At 43.5% G+C, this 22,550-nt stretch overlaps 1 protein-coding gene across 3 annotated transcripts in view; it reads left to right on the top strand.

Annotated features, from left to right (window-relative positions):
• ZFAND4 (zinc finger AN1-type containing 4) overlaps window positions 1–20,167 on the top strand; it is a 41,872-nt gene extending 21,705 nt beyond the window's left edge. The window contains exons 6-10 of one of the 3 annotated variants that reach the window (XM_074958552.1): window positions 6,202–6,349; window positions 7,143–8,324; window positions 8,959–9,013; window positions 14,643–14,757; window positions 18,988–20,167. In XM_074958552.1, the coding sequence (XP_074814653.1) occupies window positions 6,202–6,349; window positions 7,143–8,324; window positions 8,959–9,013; window positions 14,643–14,757; window positions 18,988–19,123 (1,636 nt within the window). In that variant the 3' untranslated portion in view covers window positions 19,124–20,167. Of the gene's footprint in view, window positions 1–6,201; window positions 6,350–7,142; window positions 8,325–8,958; window positions 9,014–14,639; window positions 14,758–18,987 lie in introns of all 3 variants that reach the window. The other 2 variants (XM_074958551.1, XM_074958553.1) reach the window with 2 other exon arrangements.
• Window positions 20,168–22,550: the final 2,383 nt, after the last annotated feature.

The raw sequence follows: 22,550 nt of genomic DNA, 5'->3' as shown, positions 1-22,550 counted from the left end.
AGCACTTGGAGGAGAGGAAAGTGATCAGGGACAGTCAGCATGGATTCACCAAGGGCAAGTCATGCCTGACTAATCTAATTGCCTTCTATGACGAGATCACTGGCTCTGTGGATGAAGGGAAAGCAGTGGACATGTTGTTCCTTGACTTTAGCAAAGCTTTTGACACCGTCTCCCACAGTATTCTTGCCAGCAAGTTAAAGAAGTATGGGCTGGATGAGTGGACTATAAGGTGGATAGAAAGCTGGCTAGATTGTCGGGCTCAACGGGTAGTGATCAATGGCTCCATGTCTAGTTGGCAGCCGGTATCAAGTGGAGTGCCCCAAGGGTCGGTCCTGGGGCCGGTTTTGTTCAACATCTTCATAAATGATCTGGAGGATGGTGTGGATTGCACCCTCAGCAAGTTTGCAGATGACACTAAACTGGGAGGAGAGGTAGATACGCTGGAGGGTAGGGATAGGATACAGAGGGACCTAGACAAATTGGAGGATTGGGCCAAAAGAAATCTGATGAGGTTCAACAAGGACAAGTGCAGAGTCCTGCACTTAGGACAGAAGAATCCCATTCACCGCTACAGACTAGGGACCGAATGGCTCGGCAGCAGTTCTGCAGAAAAGGACCTCAGGGTTACAGTGGACGAGAAGCTGGATATGAGTCAACAGTGTGCCCTTGTTGCCAAGAAGGCCAATGGCATTTTGGGCTGTATAAGTAGGGGCATTGCCAGCAGATCGAGGGACGTGATCGTTCCCCTCTATTCGACATTGGTGAGGCCTCATCTGGAGTACTGTGTCCAGTTTTGGGCCCCACACTACAAGAAGGCTGTGGAAAAATTGGAAAGAGTCCAGCGGAGGGCAACAAAAATGATTAAGGGACTGGAACACATGACTTATGAGGAGAAGCTGAGGGAACTGGGGATGTTTAGTCTATGGAAGAGAAGAATGAGGGGGGATTTGATAGCTGCTTTCAACTACCTGAAAGGGGGTTCCAAAGAGGATGGCTCTAGACTGTTCTCAGTGGTAGCAGATGACGGAACGAGGAGTAATGGTCTCAAGTTGCAGTGGGGGAGATTTAGGTTGGATATTAGGAAAAACTTTTTCACTAGGTGGGTGATGAAACACTGGAATGGGTTACCTAGGGAGGTGGTGGAATCTCCTTCCTTAGACGTTTTTAAGGTCAGGCTTGACAAAGCCCTGGCTGGGATGATTTAATTGGGGATCGGTCCTGCTTTGAGCAGGGGGTTGGACTAGATGACCTCCTGAGGTCCCTTCCAACCCTGATATTCTATGAATAGCAAAGTGGGAACTATAATGACAAAACAATAAAGAAGTGAGGATTTCACAATTACAGCTATAAAGACATAAGGGTTTCCCAGCTGTGTCTATTGATAAGTGAGTTTTTACCAGACAGAAAACTATCAACCTAAATTTCCTTTTACATCTTCTAGGCTCTTCCCTTTCTCTGGAGGTGACAGATCGGATCACCTTCCTAACAGCCCCATATTGACTAGTTTGGAATGTGAGGATGTGACCGTTCGCTTCCCAGCTTATGGCTGCCTCTGCTGCTTAGCCAAAGGCATTGGCCTAAGAACAGGGCCTCAGACTGTCACAGTGAGAGAAGGCCCTTACACAGATTCTTTCTTGTATACCACTATTACTAGCTAAATGATAAACATATACCTACATTCTTAAAGTATAGGCCTTTACAGGCAGGCCTGAATATCTATATCCTAACAGCCAGCATCACCGCACACCCTCTCACCACAGCCCGGGTCTGTCTCAGACTGTTGGGGCACATGGCAGCATGCACATTCGTTGTCTGACATGCGAGACTCAGGGTGCATCCCCTTCAGATGTGGCTGGCGTCGGTCCACTCCCCGGCCAGACATCACCTAGACAAAGTCATCACAATCCTTCCGTGGGTACTTACCTCTCTGCTGTGGTAGTCTGATCTGATTCTGGTGGTAGAAAGTGTACCATTCGCGAGCCTGCGACCCATGGTCTCCCTGATTTCGGATGTGTCTGATCTTGGTACACTGGGACTCAAGGGTTATGGTCTCAAAAGGAGCTTGTGGTGCATATAAATGTTAGGGAGCCTTCCGACTGGCTTGCAGAGTCTTCCACCCCCAACTTTCTGGCCGGGTGGTGCAGGGGTTGACGGGCAACACTGCCTCCATGTTCTATGTCAACAGGCAGAGGGAAGCTTGATTGTCAGCTCTGTGCCAGAAGGCCCTCCATCTGTGGGACTTCTGCATCCGGCATGCGATCCACTTGGAAGCCTCGCACCTCCCCGGCGTCAGGAACATACTGGTGGATTGCCTCAGCAGGTCCTTCTCTCATCACAAGTGGTCCCTTCACTTGGAGGTTTTCAGAATGCTCTTCCAGAAGTGGGGAGCTCCCCGAGTGGACTTGTTCATCACCAGACAGAACAGAGCATCATCAGTTTTGTTCTCTCCAAGGCCTCAGCAGAGGCTCACTTATCTGATGCCTTTCTCCTGTCATGGGCAGGAGACCTGATGTATGCCTCCCTGCCAGTTCCGCTCATCAGCAAAGTCCTCCTAAAGATCAAGAGGGACAAGGCATGGTCATTTATGATCACCCCAGCATGGCCTCCCCAGCATTGGTTTGGAATGCTCAATCACTTGGCCGTAGCAGCCCCGTGGCCACTTCCCAGCTGCCCGGACCTCCTCTTACAGGATCATGGTCGACTCCTGCACCTGAACTGAACCTCTCCAACTCACTGCTTGGATGCTGTGTGGCTGAATCCAGAGGAACAAGCCTACTGTTGTCAGGTACTGCAGGCGGTCTTGGAGAGCAGAAAGTCCTCCTCCGGAGCAACTTGCCTGGCACAGTGGAAGCGTTTCTCCTGCTGGGCGTCGGGACGGAATATCTCCCCAATCCAGTTGTCTCTGCAGTCCATCCTGGATTACCTGCTTCACATAAAGCCCCAAGGTCTCACCTTCTCTTTAATCAAGGTGCACCTGGCTGCCATATTGGCCTTGCATCCAGGGTAGATTGGTGTTCTTGCATGAGATGTTGATCAGGTTCCTGAAAGGCCTTAAAAGACACTTTCCACTGGTCCGGGACCCAGTTCCCCAGTGGAACCTCAACCTGGTCCTCTCTTGGCTCACAGGTCCGCCCTTTGAGCCTATGGCTTCTTGTTCCCTTTCCCACTCATTGTGGAAGGTTGAATTCCTTGTAGCTATTACCTTGGCGAGACGTGTCTCCAAAATTAAAGCCTTCACTTTGGAGCCCCCATACACGATATTCTACAAGGACCAGGTCCAGCTGCGCCCCATCCAGCCTTCCTGCCAAAAGTGGTGTCACGCTTCCATGTCAACCAGGATATCTTCCTCCTGGTGTTCTGTTCAAAGCCTCACGTGACCAATGAGGAGAGGCGGCTGCACACTCTCTAGATGTCAGGCGTGCCCTGGCGTTGTACCTGGAGTGCACCAAACCCTTCCACAGATTGACCCAGCTCTTTATCGCGATAGCTGATAGGATGAAGGGTCTTCCGGTGTCCTCTCAGAGGATTTTGAATTGGATCACCGCCTGCATCCGTATTTGTTACAAGTTGGCGCAGGTTGTGCCTTCACTGATAGTGAAGGCTCACTCGACTAGGGCTCGGGCATCTTCAGCTGCCTTCCTGGTGCACGTCCCTATCCAGGACAACTGCAGGCCAATGTGGTCTTCAGTACACACATTCATGGTGCATTACGCTATCACCCAGCAAGCCAGAGATGATGCTGGATTTGGCAGAGCTGTACTGCAATCGACACGTCCATGAACTCTGAACCCCCCTTCGATGATACTGCTTGGGAGTCAATGGAATGGACATGAGCAACACATCTCGAAGAACAACAGTTCTGAAAGGTAAACATCTTTTTCTAAATGAGTTTAAACTTTTGCGGGGGGGGGCGGCGGCGGCAATCTATCAGCCTCCATTGATTCAGCCAACGGTTAGAAGTGGAATCACTACATCCCCAGCCAGAGCTTTCACCCCCCACCGCACCCTCAACCCTCTATCCTACCTCTGAGCCCCTCCAACACCACAAACCCCTCATCTCCAGTCCCAGCCAGAGCCCTCATCCTCCAGCACTCCAACCCTCTGCCTTATCCCTGAGCTTCTCCAACACCCCAAACCCCCCATTCCCAGCCCCAGACAGAGCCCTCACCTCCTACACCCCTAATCTTGCCCTGAGCCCCTCCCACACCCCAAACCCCTCATCTCCAGACAGAGCCTAACTGTCTGCCCCAACCCTGAGCCCCGTCATCCCCAGCCCCACGCCATAGCCCTGAGCCCCCTCCCACACCCCAAACCTCTCCTCCCCAGAGCAATTGATGCTACCTGGGGCTGGTTTGGATTATGTGGCCTGTCCTTCTGGACCATTTTATCCCACCCTTACAGTAAAGGTAAAAGTTAGCACCTGCTAAACAGTAAACAAATAATGTAATTACATTATCTTTATGTTGAAGAGGAAGGTTGCTAAAGTCTTGGTGTAGCCCTCATTCACCACTCCTGGGGCCCATGGGATTGGGAGCTTATTCAAACCCTACTTCAGGTAAGGATGAATTTTACAGCATGGAACTCATGAAGACTGATACTTAAAAGGACCCAGTCCGCTTGAAATCCATTAATTCAAACAATTACTTAGAGGTAGTTTCAGGTACTTTCTCTCCCCAAATTCCCATCACAATTTGCGGTTTTCCAGACACTTTCCTCTTTTTAAAAAATGCCCCCGCGCCCCCCACTTCCCCGCCCCCAGTGGGTGGTGTGAGACCTGTTCAAGCAGGAAAACCTACTACAGGAAAAGCAGTGAAAGAGACATGCTGTCAACTGCACAATGTAAAAAGCGGGGGAGGGTGGGGAGAGCTCTCAATTCTTTTGTTGTAGTTATCGTAGGCCTTGCTTAGAACAGTTGTAGGTGAACAACAGGCAGACAGAAGTGACTTTTTTTAGTTATTTGCAAGGTTGAGAGGCTGGAAGGGTTCTTTAATGCATAATCTTTACTAGTAAAGGTATCAAATGTTTGTGGTTTCTCTCTACACACAGCTGTTCAGTTTCTAGTGCTGAAATACATGACTGTTACTCATATGCTAATTTAGGATTTGCCTTCCTATTCTTCCAAGAACTGTCCTTGATCTGTGCCTAGAGAGTCAACACAAATACTGGTTCTTCATTTAAGTGGAGCAGACTGACTGTAAACCATGGAAGATGACCGCTTTAATTTGTGATCATATGATTTAGACATATCTGGCTCGTGCAAATATAAAATTTGGCATGCTTTGTTTATAATTATACCTGTTTGACCAGCGATAACTACTTTCTGGCTGTTAGTTCTTTCCATCTCTCTCTTGGAGAGAAAATACTTCCGTTAAACTTGATAAGACACTTGTATGAATCAAAACCTATAAGCTTTTTTAGTGTTCCCAGTGTATCATAGTTAAATGTTAGTTGTGTATTAATAGAATAATGCTTGCTAGAGGGAAAACAATCAGGTATAAGATTTAAAACAGATTGAGGTGCATATTCTACTTCCATTCTGTGTATTTGAGAAGATGGTGTGATGTTACATTATTTCCAGTGATCAGTCACATTGATTGGCAGGCTGTGTTAGACGTATTTTGTCTTGTTAGGTTGAATGGTATTAGTGTTTCCTTTTTCCAAATGAGATTCTTTAGAACCCTAACTGATCCTATTTGTTTTTTATTTTAAAAAACAGACATATATTGTCAAATCCACATGGGTGACCCCTCCATTTCCATTTTTTGTGAAAGCACCCCTGGGGGTGGGTAGAAATTTGGACTTCCCTCCATGACAGTGTCTGGTTAATGGGAAAACTGATCAGCCTGTTGTCTGAGTCGCACAATTTAACAGCTTTGGCCATGCCAGCAGGAGACGCTAATGGAACTGGATGTTGACTTTTAGGGGAAAATATATAGTGGAGTGCAAAACAACTGCATACAGTACAACAATTTCCCAGTAGCTTGCCTATATTCTAATCTCATTATCATTTCATGGTGTGAACATCCCATTTAAGGAATTCTTGTTTTCACCTAAGAAAATTACTTTTGAAATATCCTTTCATACAGTTCATATAATGCTTTGACAAACAGATGGACTACTGGCTTTGACTTTCTAGGTAGGTGTGTGTGTGTGTGTGTGTGTACTCTACATTGATAGTTTTTGTTTTCTTTCTCTTTTCAGTGGTGGTTCAGTTTATAACTTATATGCAGATGACGACGAAGAATCAGAGGCATCTCCATCTGGCCAACAGATTATTGAGAACTCGATTACTATGAATAAAATGAAGCTGCTCAAGGCAAAGATGGAGAACATGAATCTCAGTAAAAAGGTGAGGCTGTGTTCTCAATACCCCCACGATAAAATGGTTCATGCCTTCCCAGTGCAGGTCTTTCTAGAGTGCTGATTAAATACATTCTGGTTGTGCTCTTGGATAATGTAGACATAAAGGGCATGTTTTTTATGCAAATAATAGTTTAATCTGGACCCACTGCCTCTGCGTTCAAAGAATTCAGTGCTGTATCATAGATTGTATCACCTTTCAATGCTTCACTGACATAAGGCTATTTAATACTTAAGTCTGCTGTTTTGTAGTAATGCTATAGTGTTTATAAGTACAGTCAATAAGCAAGTGGTGTCAGTCCCAGGATATGAGACACACAAGGTGGATGAGGTAATATCTTTTATTGGACCAACTTCCGTTGGTGGATTGGACAAGCTTTTGAGCTACACATGTGTAGCTTGAAAACTTGTCCTTCCACCAACAGAAAAGTTGATCCAATAAAAGATATTACCTCACCCGCTTTTCTTAATCAGTAAGCAAGATAATTAGCTGCTGGAAAGTATTCATGCCTTTTTAATTAGCAAGAGTATGAACAAGAGACTGAGGCACTAGGCTGGGTTCAGTTCCCACCTCTGCAGTAGAACTTAGGTAAGTCACTTTAGTCTCTGTGCATCAGTCTCCTGTCTGTAAAACAGGAATGAGAGTACTTCCTTTATCTTCTGTGCAGGATCAATCTCTTGCTATGTGTACATACAGCCCCTAGTACAATGGGGACCTAGTCTAAGTTGGATTCTCTAGATGCTACTGTAACACAATTAATGTCTTTTTTCCTTTGAAATAGCCTAAGAAGACTGTCAAGGTGAAACCTCGTCCACCTATGACTCCTCGACCGTCTAGCAGTTCAGCAGCAGCTGCTCGTCACCGGTTTTTAAGAGTACTCCCCCACATTGGACAGTCCTGCCTACCTCCTCCTGGGAATTCGTATCCCTCGGAGTCTTCCCAGAATGCACTTTCAGCTTTGGCTACTTTGGCCACTGCTGGTAGAACAATGCCATCCATTACTAGTGACTTTCTTAAGGAAGATGACAATTGGGAGAGCACCTCCCGGTCTCAGTCAGTTAATAGCATTCGACTACCACCGAAAATATCTCGTGTCGAACTAGAAAATGCAAAACTTTCTACAAATAACTTCCTTCCCCCTGTCCCATCGCTACCTACAAATTCCAAAAAAGCTTTAGAAAATGTGACATCCACAAATGAGAACGATCCTGTCTTGAATCCACATCTAACAAACGTAGAACTGTGTGCAACAGAAGACAAGCTTCTACCTGAAACAGATGCTTTTGCTTTGTTAGCAGAAGCAAACACTGCTGAACAGTATAGTGAGTTATATGGAATAGGGAAGCTAAACCCCGAGCTTGGACTGTCTGAGGGGGATGAGGAATCTAAGGCTGTAGAACAGCATAGCAAACCCATTACAAACATCTTGAGTACTACAACAATGGAGGCTGGGCTTCTCAACACTCGTGAACTAAGTCCTCCGAAGAACACACTCTTGTCACCTCTTCGATATTCAGCCCAAATGGCACATCACAGTTCTCTGAAACCACAGACACAACCCAAATGCTTTGAGGTCAGTAACTTGAGACCTGCTGCCTCCCCAAATCTGCTCCGATCTTTGGAGGTCCGTAATTTGGCAGACTCCTCTTTTCCAAGGACTACAAGATTTCGTGGTGTGAAGGTAGATTCACCTGGCAAAAGACCTGATATCATTTCTAAAATAGAGGCTAGGGACATCACAGAGGTGGCAAACAAGGCATTCAAAGAACCTGTGGGTTCTGTAAATAACTTAGAATTTCTAGCTTCGCTGGCCCGAAGCACAAGCAGGGAAAGTTTACAGAATTCCTGCGGGACAGGCAGGTTTCGGACTTCTGGTATTGCACTACCTACGAACCTCCAGCGTTTTCAGGAAGAAAGCTTTAGGAAAGCCTCTCCCCCAGATGAAGCTGCTGAATACTTCCTAGTAAGTACCAGTATTTCCTGAACAATTGGGGTTTTCCTGTACAGTAGTCTCTAGTAAAGACTGCCAAAAAATGCCTATTTTTCAAGCTGGGGAACTATAAATCTCATCTCATGCTATCAATAGTTCAAACAGACGGTTTTTTAGATTTCTTTGGCACCTGGATTGTATGTTTAGCTAATAGGTTTCTAGAGGCAATTTCCCCACAGATGTATAGTAATGTTAAAGTACTTTTGGTTCAGAATGTAAACTCCTTTACTACTTGTAACTCTGTTGGCTAAATACTGTATGTGTAGAAATGTCATTTGGCTCCTCCAGCTATTCATTAATTGTGAGCCATTTTAAAGGCTACCTTATAACTGCCACTGTATGTGCCTAACCACAGACCCTTAATATGCTGTACCACGTTTCTAATATGCTGTATAAAGTATGGAAAGACTATTAAAACCACAGTCATTTTTAAACAAGGTTTGTTCCAGTTAACTTGAACTTCATATACAAAATACTTCTCATAGCTCTCTTCATACGTATATTGACTGATACAACATGAGCGTCAGACAAGCTGATATGAAGTTGCTTAATCTTTTATTTGTCTACCGTCTGTCAGTAATTCCACTTAAAATATTCTTGTTTTTAGTCTGCCCATGGGCTTGGAATGAATGGAAATGTTGCAGCTTCAGGGAAAAGAGTAGGTAAGTAATGTGAATTTGTTTAAAGAGCTGAAGTTGACTGTTTGTTTAAGTCTCTTCCCAGCTATCAAACACAGAGCAAGAATTATACGTTTGTGTAGGGCATAAAGCTTTGAAACACTTTCTCTGTACTAGATTTTTACAGAATGGATTAAACCTGAATGTTTTGAGTTGTGCTTTCATACATGGATCTCATTCTGACCTTGGGTAGAATTTGGGACCCAGGAGAGTATTCCTGGCTCTGTCACTGCCCTGTTGGATGACCTTGGGCAAGCCACTTCCCTCTCCGTGCCTCAGCTTCCCCATCAGTAAAATGGGGGTAATGATATTGCCCTTCTTTTTAAAGCACTTTCCATCAGTGCTATATAAGAGCATGGACGTGGTGGTGTAACTGTGTTTTAGCTGCATTATTTTTGTTCACTGAGAGCCCAAGAGTGTTCTGCATCATCCACAAAAATACACACGTTCTCTGCACTGAGGTTTGTAATGTAAAGGGGATGATCCTGCAAACAATTATTTACCTATTAAAGTCAGTGGGACTCCTCACATAGTGAGGGGTTTCAGAGTAGCAGCCTTGTTAGTCTGTATCTGTAAAAAGAAAAGAAGTACTTGTGGCACCTTAGAGACTAACAAATTTATTAGAGCATAAGCTTTCGTGAGCTACAGCTCACTTCATCGGTTGCATCCACTGTAGCTCACGAAAGCTTATGCTCTAATAAATTTGTTAGTCTCTAAGGTGCCACAAGTACTCCCTTTCTTTTCACATAGTGCAGTTACTCTTACGTGTGCAGGACTGGGTCCTGAAAGACCTTGCAATAGGAAACATGGAGCAGGTGAGGGCAGGGTGGAAGTTGAGGGTTACAGGTAAGGTCCTGAGTTTGGTTTATTATTAGAGCACACTACTTGTGTTAGTGGGGAGTTGTGAATGTGGAATATCTACTAAAAATCAAGTCACATGTTTAATGCCTAGATGTGGATTTAGGTGCCCGACTTTGGGGATCCAAGGTCAAAAATCTTGATCTATATTTCTAATTTTAATAAAATAAGCTCTTACCTGTTGCTGCCATCTTGTTCCTGTACGCTTCCTAATGCCTAGCTGCCACGTTTTCCTTGCCAATACACACTTTTCTTAGGGCAGGTCTACACTTAAAACGCTGCAGCGGTGCCACTAAAGCACTTCAGTGAAGACGCTACTAGGCTGACAGGAGAGCTTCTCCCGTTGACATAATTAGTCCACCTTCCCAAGAGGTGGTAGCCATGTTGACGGGAGAAGTATAATGCTGACTACACCGGGGGTTAGGTTGGTATAACTACGTTGCTCAGGGGTAGGGCTCTTTCACACCCCGAGCGACATGGTTAAACCAATGTAAGTTTGTAGTGTAGACCTGGTCTTAAAAAAATTGCCTGTTTGCTTTGTTTCATCCCACTTTTTTTTGTTTTTACATAACTCTTACCATTGTTCATTAAGATTTGTTTGTTGCAGTATTTTGTATTTCAGTTGTAGCCTACTATCTACTTAACACTGCCAATGATTTATATAATGTGTTTGCCTAAAGATAGTTTTAACATTAATAGCTTAGTTGATGCACACCTCATTTAGAGTTATATACTCTTAAGAATTTCAAGTGAGCAGGACAGATTTTAATGCACTGTACTTGTAAATGATTCAGACCTTTTACATAGGTATACTGTCTTTTACATGCATGTACAGTTGTAGGTATTGTGGTAAGATCTTAGTATTCAGAATATCATTGTAACTTGCAAGTGTTTTATATTTGGATATCCAACAACATTAGATATTCTTTAAGGGGAGTATTTATCTCTGGACAAGTTCCCATGAATAACATACTTATTTTTGGTTCCATTTTGAATATTAGTATGTTTTGATAATCTGACTGTTAAACGGTCATTGGTGTGTGATTAAAACTCAGTTGTATGTAAGCAGATGTTTCTCTGAACAATTTTTGTAGTCCCATTGTTAGAGAACAAGAACAGTGTGCACCTAGCCTAGTTCAGTGTATGGAAGTAGCTCTGCCATATGAAACAAGTCTAGCTATTTGTTAGGGACAGAGGTAGAAGGATACTGCTACTAGCTACTGTTGCTTTAAGCAATGATTGCTCCAGCACATGGCCTGATAAGACCTCACCAGATCTTTTGTCTCTGTGAACCTTTTTCCTTAAAGAGTCAGTTATGCATCTCAGGGAGTGTGTTGCAGAGTAAGCCCTGTAATGATGAATGCCGTTCTTTCTCACAGTCCTGGAGATAAGCTTCTTGGTTATATTTAATTCCTTATTCAAGGAAAGTATCAATGTGTTCATTTTGTCTTCAGATTAGCTTTAATAGTTATTTTTGTGTTGGCTCAGTAAACTCAAGGGTTTTTTCATCTTTTTAAAACTCTTAAACCTTTCTCGCTATCAGGTGCCTGGGAAGGCCTCGACTGGCGTCAAGCCTTGCATAGCTTTCTGGTGCAGGCAAGACCTCTTAGGTAGTTAGGACTGTTGCTTTGGGGTTGGATAGAATATCTCTAGTTTTTCTAACTTTCAGAGCCTGCAGGCAATCCCTAAACCTACATGCAAGTCCAAGGAAATCACTCACAATAGCAGTGACTCTTTTTTACTTAGGAGTTAAGAAATCAGTTGAGCATGATTGACTCTTTTCCTTCTTTGCTTCACACCCTTCACAGTTGTCCTACAGTCTTTTCCTCCACCTAGCATGACTTTGGAAAAAGTGATGAGCAATAAGATCTAAAATATATTTGTGATGAATTAACTAGAAGACCTTGTTCCTCACAAGGGAATCCTATTACTTTCACGGTGACAACTGCAGAAGACCAATGGGCAGAGGCAGTGGACACTGTCTTCTTTCCACTGCTGGTGTCATTGTTGGTTAATCCAAAGCTACATTAATGTCAGCCTGTGTCCTTAGCACCAATCTCCAGTCTAAAGGGAGTATGTGTGCGCTATAGTGGTACTCACCAGGGTCAAGGAAGCTATTGCTTATGTAGTCCACTCCAAAAACTGAGTTGGGGGTGAGTATTTTGTAGGACTTGGTACTGTTTTCTTTCCTTCTCCTCTGCGATCGTGTACAGCCAATAAGGGTAAGTGGGATATTAAGGTTTCTCCTCCTTCTGGACTTATTACATGGCTGTGTATACATGCTTGCCATAGCGCTTGCACTGTCAAAGCTTGTTTGTTCTTTTTTGTTGCTCCACTCTTGGTGCTGTTATCTGTGCCGGAACAATGTATTTGACTGGAAGGGCCTTACAAATAAAATCTATCAGGTTTTCTTTAGTTGGGGGAGGGGTATATAGTAGACTTTGTACATGTAGGTCATATAAAACTTTGTGAGAACACTAGCTGACTCTGTTACTCTTGGAACATCTATCATATGAGATATGTATACTGTATTGTAATCTCCAGCTATTATTGGTTGCCAAGTAGCTTGACTTCTGGTATGTTTGTCTTTTTAACTCTGCAAACAATCTTGTTTGCAAACTGCTTGGGTATATTTAATAGGCTCTTACACAGTGTTCTCCTTCATCTGCTTTGAAGCATTTTGAGTGGTTCAAAGTGGCAGCATTTGAATAATCAGATGAAATGCAATTGAATGCACTTGGAAGATCAGATCTAAGCAGTCTTAACAGAGACTGGCAGGGTCAAATTTATTACCAGGCATTTATTTTTCAAGCATTTGTGGCAAAGCATGGTGAACCAGATTCTCAGGAGGTATAAACTAGCAACACGGTCTTAAATAGAGCTATGCCAGTTTACACCAGCAGAGGGTCTAGCCTGATGCACGGTATGCCAGTGGTTTTCAGCCTGTGGTCCGTGGACCCCAGTGGGTTTGCAGAGTCTCTCAGATTTCCAAAGGGGTCCGCACCTCCATTTGAAATTTTGTAGGGGTCTGCAAATGAAAAAAGGTTGAAAACCACTGTTATGCCAACAAACAGCATGTCTTGCAAACAGTTCCAGACATCTGAGAAGAAGAGAGGCTGGTGTTGCACTGTGCAGAGCCTTGGGAGATTTCCTAGGAAACGAATTGCTAATGGTCTCCTGCAGTGTGCTGAAAACTTCACTCTTCAGTGGCTGATGTTACAGTAAATTTGTCAGCCAGGTGAATCGCCTTGGAAGGAGCAAGACAGTATTGAAAACAGCAGTTTCCAAACTGTACTCTGCAAATCGCTAGTGGTCTGTGGAGGGCTGGCTAGTCACATGGTGTTGGCTTCTCTCATTTCCAGCTCCCGTAACACATTAAAGACAGCTAACAGTGAGCTAAAAGCTTCCCTAATATTATTTCTCCATGTAAGCAATTGCTGTACGAGCAGCAAAGATATTATTTGATTGCAGATGGAAGGGCATTTGTCCATGAGGCATTCTCTTTTTTGGGGAGTTATTTTGGGGCAGTTCTCTGGCCTGTGCTATAGAGGAGGTCAGACTAGATGATCACAGTGGCCTTTCTGGCCTTGGGATCTATGAATCTGTGTGGTCCACAGTAGGAAAAATACTTTTAAACCCACCCTGTTGTATAAACCCTTAATATTATATACTGCTCTCAACACCATTCCCAAACTGGGCTAACTGAAACCCCCTGGTAAGTGTCTGGGGACAAAACCCGCTCCCCAAAATGGCTCCAGTAAATTGATCACAGTTTTAGAGGATGAAACTGTTGGTGTGAACTAGCTAGAGCTAGAAATAAGTCTTCCATGCCAAGCAGCCATAGCTTCAGTGGGACAAATTCAGCCCTTGTGTAAGCAGGCACAACTCCCAGTCACGCACTGGGAGCTGTCAGCTTAGCTTAGGGCTGAATTTGGTCCGCTGCCAGTTACATCTGTAAAGGACTGGCTATTGGAAACTAAGATGTGCCGTACATAAAGTACTTGTGTACTGATGGCTTGTGCTGTGAGCATCCAGGTACTATGGTGATCAGTGCAGTAGAAATACATTTATAATCCTCTGTATAGGTTGGTATTTTCCTCTCCTGATTGCTAACCATCACTTGCCACATAGCATCATACAGTAGGTGTGCATGGACAAGGTGACTGACTAAAGTGTTCAAATCTCTGGTAAAGGGGAAAATGAGTATCTTGTTGTTTCATGCCTTCTTTTTCCTGTTAACTTGTCATATGCCTGCAAAACTTTAAAATGTTAACTTAACATAGCCAGACACCTGTTATACTGTGATATTTAAAGGGCAAACATCTCTGAGTTTACTTGCTGCTGCATATGCTCTATACTGGGTACATCCTAACAGTCCACTGATTCCACTGGAAAGTCACCAGTGGTCAAGGCATTCTGTTCCAATCACAAAATAAAAACACACACAGTGCAGCAGGGAGACAGGCTTGGAGCTGCACCACTTGGTTCTGCCCTTCATTAAGGTAAACTTTAGATCAGTTGCATAACCTCTCTTGTATGTCAGGACCCATAGCCTACTTCCACTTTCCTAAGATGCTGTGAGGCTTAACTGATGCTTGTAAAATAGACTGGGAGCCCCCTTTGAAAGGTGCTATGTAAAGGCAAAGTATGTTCTCTGGCTGTGGGAGTAGTTGAATATCATCTCTTGAAATACAAGTGTTTAACAGCAAATGTAACTATACAATATGTTCATTACATGTTTTACCTTTGAAAGCAGGTGAAGCAACCCATCTCCCACCTGTGAATGGTTCAATGCAAACAAAAAAGAAAACTACAAAGCACTGCTTTCTCTGTGGCAAGAAAACTGGATTGGCAACCAGCTATGAATGCAGGTAGGCTGAGTATATAACAAAAATGGTTAAAATGTATGGCTGTGATCAGACAAAAGGGTGGGGGGTGTAGGTGTGGGTGGGTGTGTTCTGGAAGGTACAGTAATTCTAAAGCTTGGTAAACCACAAGGCAACTAGTGTTCAGAACAAGTTGAGAGAATTGTTCATGACTTTAACTTTTCCTCAACTGTGAGAAATGAGGTTCAAATAGAGAATGTATTCTCTGTTCTCGGGGGTATCCATCCTGTGCCCTTGCAGTCAAGACGTCTGGGCTCACAGGAGACTTTGGCTCACTAGGTGTAGCCAAGAGAGCATGATGGTGGGGAGAATACAAACTAGTGTGGGAAGAACTTGTCTAAGATTCCGTCATCAGTGAGAGAAACTTAAGAACATACATTTGTAGCAACTTGGAGAATACGCTGCTTTGGTTGGTATTTCTGTGTAAATCTGCCATTGACTTCAGAGTTGCATGCAGTGGTGTTGTAGCTGTGTCAGTCCTAGGATTTCCAGAGACAAGTTGGGGAGGTGATATCTTTTATTGGTGTTTATCCCATTGGTGACAGGAACAAGCTTCTGAGCTTACAGAGAACTCTTCTTCCGTTCGCTTGAAGAGCTCAAGAAGACCTCTGTGTAAGCTCGAAAGCTTAATTTTCTCACCATCAGAAGTTGGTCCAATAAAAGATATTACCTCCCCAACTTGTGTGTCTGATTGACTTCTAGGGTTACATTCGACCCTGGGGTAAGCCAAAACAACTAGCTAGCAACTCCTCTTTATTACTTTGTATTCAGTAACGTACTGTTTTTAAAAGTGGTCTATTTTGTGTAAAACGGCAGTCGCTACTGAACACTCTTCCATTTATCCTCTGTTTTTAATTAGCTTTCATAAAGTCAGACAATCTAAAGGTGGGGAAAGATAAACCACTAAAGTTTAAAATGGTTGATGGGAATCTTTGTTTGTTTTGTGTGATCTAAACATACTGAGGAAAAAAGAAAAATGTGTTAAACTATTCCCTCTCAAAGCAAATAAATTTTACCATTAACCCCACGTGCTAAATCAAAGCAAATCGATATGGTCAAGGTGATAATGGTGCATTTCACAAAAAAAGAAAGGGGGGAATTAGCAGAAGAAAATGTCAAAAATTCAGTACTAGAACTAACGATGTGAGTTTCTGAGGCAACTTCCTCATAATGAAAAAATCAGAGGATTTGATGCAGGACGTGCCAAAAGAGCATTGGTGTAATCCAAATCATAAAAATAAGCTACCTTATCTATGAGCCATTATTTGACTGGGTTTCTCTGCGTTGTTTCCATTCCAAGTAAGAAAGATTGGAAGGCAAATGAGCCTGGGTGGCCTTCGCCACATCAGTAAAGATATGGATGTTTACGTCTTCAGATAAAATTTTACTACTTTTCATCCATGTATCTTGCATTCAGTTGCGCTCTCTCAAATCAGGTTTCATATTAAACAGTTAAAGCATCCAGAGAATTTAAGAAATTGACAGTAAATCCAAATAAACCTTCACTGGGTGTCGAGGGAGAAATACTGGCATATAGATCTTGAGTCATTTTCCCAAGGTGTGATCCCCCCCGTATTAGAGTTGTCCTGTATTAGGTCTTCTAAAAGAATTTTAACTTTGAGAACCACAGTTTTCGGTAGTTAAACTTTTTTTTTTTTTGCGGACCACTTGAAAATTGCTGAGGGTCTCAGCAGACCACTTAATGATCTTTCCAAATGTTGTTTGTACCAACAGCTAACTATTGTAAAGCACTTTGGATAAAAGCGCTATATATTTAAAAAACAAAAAAAACAAAAAACCCTTAATAATTTTTTTTTGTTCTACAAATAGAAGCACACAACTCGTATTTTAATGTCAGTAGTCTTACCTTTCTAATGCGATGGATGTGCCCGCTCTTCCCCCTGTGGCAGCCCCCGAGCTGGGGCTGGGAAGGAGGGGGGTCTCTCCCCTGCCACAGAGCTGAGGCTGGGAAGCCGGGCCATCTCTCCCTGGCAGCCACAGCCCAGAAGCTGGGGAAAGTCACCTCATTCTCTGGCCGCCACAGCCCTGCGCATCCCAAATTTCCCCCACGCCCTCTTCTCACCCCACTGCCTCCTCCCACCTACACCCTATTCCCCCCAAGGCCACCACCTCACCTTACATGTGCATCTTCTCCAGGGTCCAGGCACCTAATTAGGGGAGCCGCGCCTGCACAGCTCCGCTAATTAGGTGGGTGGCCCTTCATTTTGTCGTGTGTGGCCGCCCAGGTGCGCACCTTAGAGGGAACTATCTGTGGATTACCTGAATCAAACTCGCGGACCACAGTTTGAGAACCTCTGCCCTAATACAATGATAGCATCTCAATTTTTGGCTTCCCCACCTCCATTCTGTCTTCCCTTTAAGAAGTTCTGTTAGCCAAAATATCAAAAATGGGTCCAGGAGAATCTGTTCTTTAGATTTTAGTTCCTGAGTAGCGTTGAGTTATCTTAAGAGAAACCCTAGGAAACACCTGAACCAGATTGGGCTAAAATAAGGGTATGTCTACACCACAGAGACTATGCCAGCGTAGCTGGAGTGCCATAGGTATGCCAGCATAATCCCACAGTGTAGCTGCAGCCTGCCCTGACAAAAGGGTTTTTTTCATCAGTGTAGGAACACCAGCTCTCTGCACAACAGTAGTGAGGTCCATGGAAGCATGTTTCTGTCAGCATAGCTGTGCCTACAGTGGGGATTGGGTCAGCAAAGCTAGATCCGTCAGGGGTGTGAATTTTTCACTTAACTTTTGTCAATGAGGCAGACAGTCTCCGTTGCAGCTGCTGGCACTGGGGACTGACAGAAGGATGAGGCACTGCCTCCTGACTGATTCTCTAAAGCCTGTTGGTTTTGTAAAGATTTTAGAAGTTACACATTTCTGTATTGAGGGACTATCTTGAGATTCCTGTGGAATTAGATTAAGTGGTCTGCTTGAACCTGAAAATGTAATAGGGTCTGCCACTCCTGAGACCCTAAAAAGATCCAGATGTTCCTCTATTAGAACAGAAGGACAACCAGGTAAGGAATGTAATTGTACAAGAGAACTTCCAGTTATAGACCTTGGGAATTGACCTAAAAATCAGTAAATCAGTATAAAATTCTACAGGAACATTGGACAAAGAACCCAGAAAACTAAATAGAGTAGGCATATAGCCTAATCAGCTCTTACAGCTGAACACATTACTATCAGACGCAAACTCAGAAACTTCCTGAAATAAGTATTTACGACTTGACATTCGTTTTGACAGTCTGTTACACTCCCACTGCCTTGGCAAAGGGCCACAAGCTGTGGCTGGGGAGAGCTTATGTCAGGGTGTGTCTTTCTTGCAATAGTTAGCTTGAGTTAGCACACTCAAATTACTGCACTTGAGCTAGCCTAATGTGAGTGAGAGGGATCATGCCTCAGAACTATATATACCTGAGCTGCACAGAGTGATTTGACTGGCTGCTGCTGAGTTGTAATTCATGTTGTTGCTTCCTCACTGCATTGCTAGCTCAAGCATCAGCATCACTTGAGCTTCAACCCACCCACCCCTGACGGGCTAGTTACCGCATGCTGACTTTACTCAAACTAGAGATTTGTGTGTGTGGCCGGGAGTCAAGTGAAGGTAATGCTCACGTTCCAACCCAAGCTAACTGCCATGGAGACAGACCCTTAGTCCTTTTCCCCAAGCAGCAGACTGCAGTGTGCCGTTTTTCCTTTTGTCATGCTAGGAATTTTAGCTAGTCAAGCTGTCAAATTCTAGGGCAAAACCATTCCCTTCTCTTAACTTGTATCTGCTGCTGCTATCCGGGGAGAGGCAAAGTTCGTCTCGTGTAGCAGAATTGTAGTTGTGCCTCCATGTTCATCCCAGCCTGGGATGGAGTGATATTTGTGGCTGGATTTTAAGAGGTAAATAATGGTTGGTTGATTTCTCCTGAATTTCACCTGCACACATTCTGGGATGGTTCTATAAAGCTGGAATGATTGGAGTTAAGTGCCAGAGCAATGCTGGGTACCTTTCTGCCAGCTCATACCCAAAGCAGTCTTTTCCTTGTCTCCCCATGGAAGAGAGCTGCAGTGGTGACCCAGTAACGGGGGCTGGGGGGAGCAGTAACTCCAAAAAGGAAGGAAAGGGCAAGGCAAAGGGCATCTTCGGAGTGTCACAGAGAAACAGGCTCTTGGAAGGTGAGTCCTAACGTTTCATGTTCTTCATTCTTCAGATGTGGGAACAACTTCTGTGCAACTCATCGCTATGCAGAGACTCACACCTGCACCTACGATTACAAGAGTGCGGGGCGGAGGTACTTGCAGGAAACTAATCCCGTCGTTAGTGCACCAAAGCTTCCCAAAATCTAACCATGGTTGTGCTGCATGTGGCTGTGCTGCCATGGCGGAATTGTATTACATTGAGAGAAGCAGCATTTGCTTCGACTGCATTTATTTTGCCCTGCTCCATATCTAAAGATTTGCCAAGTAACAAAAGCACATGAGGATGCATCTGATTGAAGAATAATGTGAACACTACTGTAGCTGACACCTTTATTCTTTAGTGAATCAAAAGTTTAAAAAGTAGTTTTTAAAAACTTACACTATGATTTTAACTGTTCTTGCACGTCTTGTGTTAAGTGTTTTATATCTGAAAATGCTATTTCACTAGACAAGTCTTTAAAAGATGCACTTTACTAAGTTTCATATTTACTGTATAACCAGACTTGAGGGGGTGCTGTAATGAGGGTGTCATGTAATGTCTCTGTACTCTACCTTGTGTTTTGTCCATTGTGTGGTATCTTAAGTTATTTCACTAGGAAGTCTCCCCCTTACTTCGAACCACCTGTCCAGAGCTTCAAAGAGTGTGGTACTTTCTGCACTTCTGTTCCGTTCAGATTGGCATTCATATACTGTGTATCCATTCTGCAAATAACATATCATGGTAATCACACTATTTCTTAAAATACTACTCTTTATATGGCAGTTTTTTTAAATAGAAAATTCCCTTTGTTGCCATTAAATACAAGGAACAACTTATTTTAACTTTTTTTGTAATCCTAGATTTTTTAAAACTTCACAACTTGGTTTGTTAAGATGTTGAGTGCTGTTACCAGAAGAAATTCTAATAAATATTAAATTTTATTCTGGTTTGCATGCGCTTATCATAAGCTCAGTACTAACTTTTAATATTTTACAGGGTGCTGGAAGTGAAGGGAGCGTTCTCAGAAGCTTACAGCATTGCCCTAACTCTGTTCTCATTGAAATCAGTGGTAAAACTCCCCTTTAGTGGGAATAGCTAGGCCAAAATTGAGCATCTTGAAAGTCTCTCTGTCTTGCAAACAAGCCAGTCAAACCAAGCAAATCTAGGTGCTACCAGACTTCAGCAGATGTTTAACACGCCAGGCAATACTGTTGGCAGCCTTTACCACCTTGTACCAACATCGCACTGGGCCGGTTGGGTACTTGTAGGGGAGACCTCCAAGGAACACACAGGTGCTGCAGAAAGTAGTGTTAGAGCACCACCTACTGAAACCATTTCTCCTTCTACTCATTAAGTATTAAAACATCCCGGTCTGGTACTGGGGCACTAGGCTACTAGAGGAGCCTTATTATGAATATGTTTTAAAACTGCACTCCCAGTCATGTCTGGCCATTACAATGTCATGGCACTTCTGAAGATGTCGGGTGTTCAACAGACATGCAGCCAAGTTCTGACGTGGATAACTTGTCCACTCTCTTGTCTTCTAAATTCCCTCACTGACTAATTGGGTATGGCATCCTTCACTGCCTAAACGGTTGTGTACTGTTACTGCTGAGAGTGGTATTTCAATGGTGACTAAAACTGAATCCACGCAAAACAGTGTTCCTGGTAGGAAGAGGGAAGCAGCTGAAGAGCTCGCTTTCTCTGTAACATTCCCCTTTATTGAGGGCACTTGCAGCCTCCAGGTCCTTTAGGATACCTAAATAGCAATGGCTATTTAAAAAGAAAAAAGCGCTCAATCCCATTTATGGTTGTTCAGAAGGCCACAGTTGGGGTGACGGCACAGATCTGGCCATAGGACCCATGCATTTGACACCTCAAGGCTCAGTTATGGCCACACTCAGGTAAAAGCTCCAACTAGTATGAAAGACAGCTGCCCCCTTCATAGCAACACTAGTCACTGTGAACACATCACCTTGACGCTCTGCCCTTTCCATTAAATACAGTGCCAAGGTCTGCCCTAATATTAAAAACTCTTAATATTTCAGTACACATCAACATGGCATGGAAGGCTTCTGCTAGGGATTGTGCTCTCGGTCTTTTGAACTTTAAATTTTCTACTGAAAGGCATTGTAATCAAAATAATAAAATCCAGGAAAAAGCTAAGTGATCACATCAGGAAATGCCCACATTAAGTTTGCATCTGCAACTGTCACTCTTCTCCTTTGTGCCTGTGCATCATGCTAGTCTTAATTGCATGATCTCACTGTTTAGCAAATATAGTACAACATTTTCCTGATTTACATACTTCTAGTAATTTTTTCCATTCTTGTATCTTTATTGATGTAGGTTTCTTGTACAATAAGTTTTAAGTTCTCCTTATTGTGAGCACTCTTCTGTATACACCCTTTTCAACCAGCAGCATAGCCTTAAGTGCAATTAGCAGATAAAACAGTTAATTACAAAACTAATTTTCCATATTCCTCCTGTGTTAGAATGTATGATGGAGTGTTTACCATGTAAACTTTCATATAAGTGACTTGCACTTTACTACACAGAGTAGTACACAGTGCTCCACAATGCTACACATCTGTTGTAGAGAAATGTTTAGCTTTTGTATTTGAGTCTATATGATCATGTAATTAGATTGTACTATAAAGCATTTACACAATGGCAGTTTACAGGTGACCTTGGTTTGTGCCCCTCCCCCTCTATTTTTTTATTTTTGCCTGCTTTAGTTTTTACCTAAGAACTATGAGGAATGCCAATGCTGCTCTCTTGCTGGAGGTGGCCATGGTAAAAACTAGTCTATCCCTATCTCACTTCCCATCCCTTGGGATGGAATTGCTCTGTCTGCTGCCGCCACAGGCTTTCATAGTAGACAAGACTTGAATTGTTAATGTAAAACACACACACACAGAAACCTTTCCAACCTCCTTTATCCACGGTAAAGAAGCAAAGGGTTTGTTTCCTTACCTGGCATTCTCAACTCTCAGAACGGAGAGTGCTGACTGCTGTGGACATGACTCGTGACTTAGACCTGCTTGTGCCGTGACGAGTGAGGCAGTTTAGATGCCTGCTGGGCCGTCTTACACCAACATCGATTGAGCTCATTCTGAATTGTGCTAAAGTTTGAAGGGAAAATTGTAGGGAGGCAGAGGAGACTCAGCTGATCAGAGGAGGAGGTTTTTCTGGCTGAGGGAGCTGATTGCATGCACTGGCACGGATGAGTGAGCCTGCACCAACTCGGATTACTGCAGTTCAGTTTCAGGGTGAGTTATGCGAATTGTTGCCTCCAATAATTGCATGAAGCCCTTGTGTATGGATGTAAGGTGCTCTTTCATTGGCTGGAATGTGGGCAGCAGGGACACAAGGAATGCAACTTCTCTAGTGTTGTCAAAGGGCTAATTTAAAGACAGTCACAGAAACCAAAAATGTGACAAAAGTCAGTGTAACCTGTTTCACAAAGAGGCGAACTTAGGCAGTGTCTTGCGAAATGAGTGCCCTGCAGGAAGGAACCACTGGGATCTATTGGTGATAGTATTTGTTTCTGGTGCAGAATTATAACTCTTCACTTTTTACAATGGAAAATTC

The sequence above is a fragment of the Natator depressus genome, chromosome 7, assembly GCF_965152275.1.
Source record: "Natator depressus isolate rNatDep1 chromosome 7, rNatDep2.hap1, whole genome shotgun sequence".
NCBI lineage: Eukaryota > Metazoa > Chordata > Testudines > Cheloniidae > Natator > Natator depressus.
The sequence above is the reverse complement of the archived record's forward strand: the minus strand, read 5'-3'. Positions and strand labels throughout refer to the sequence as shown.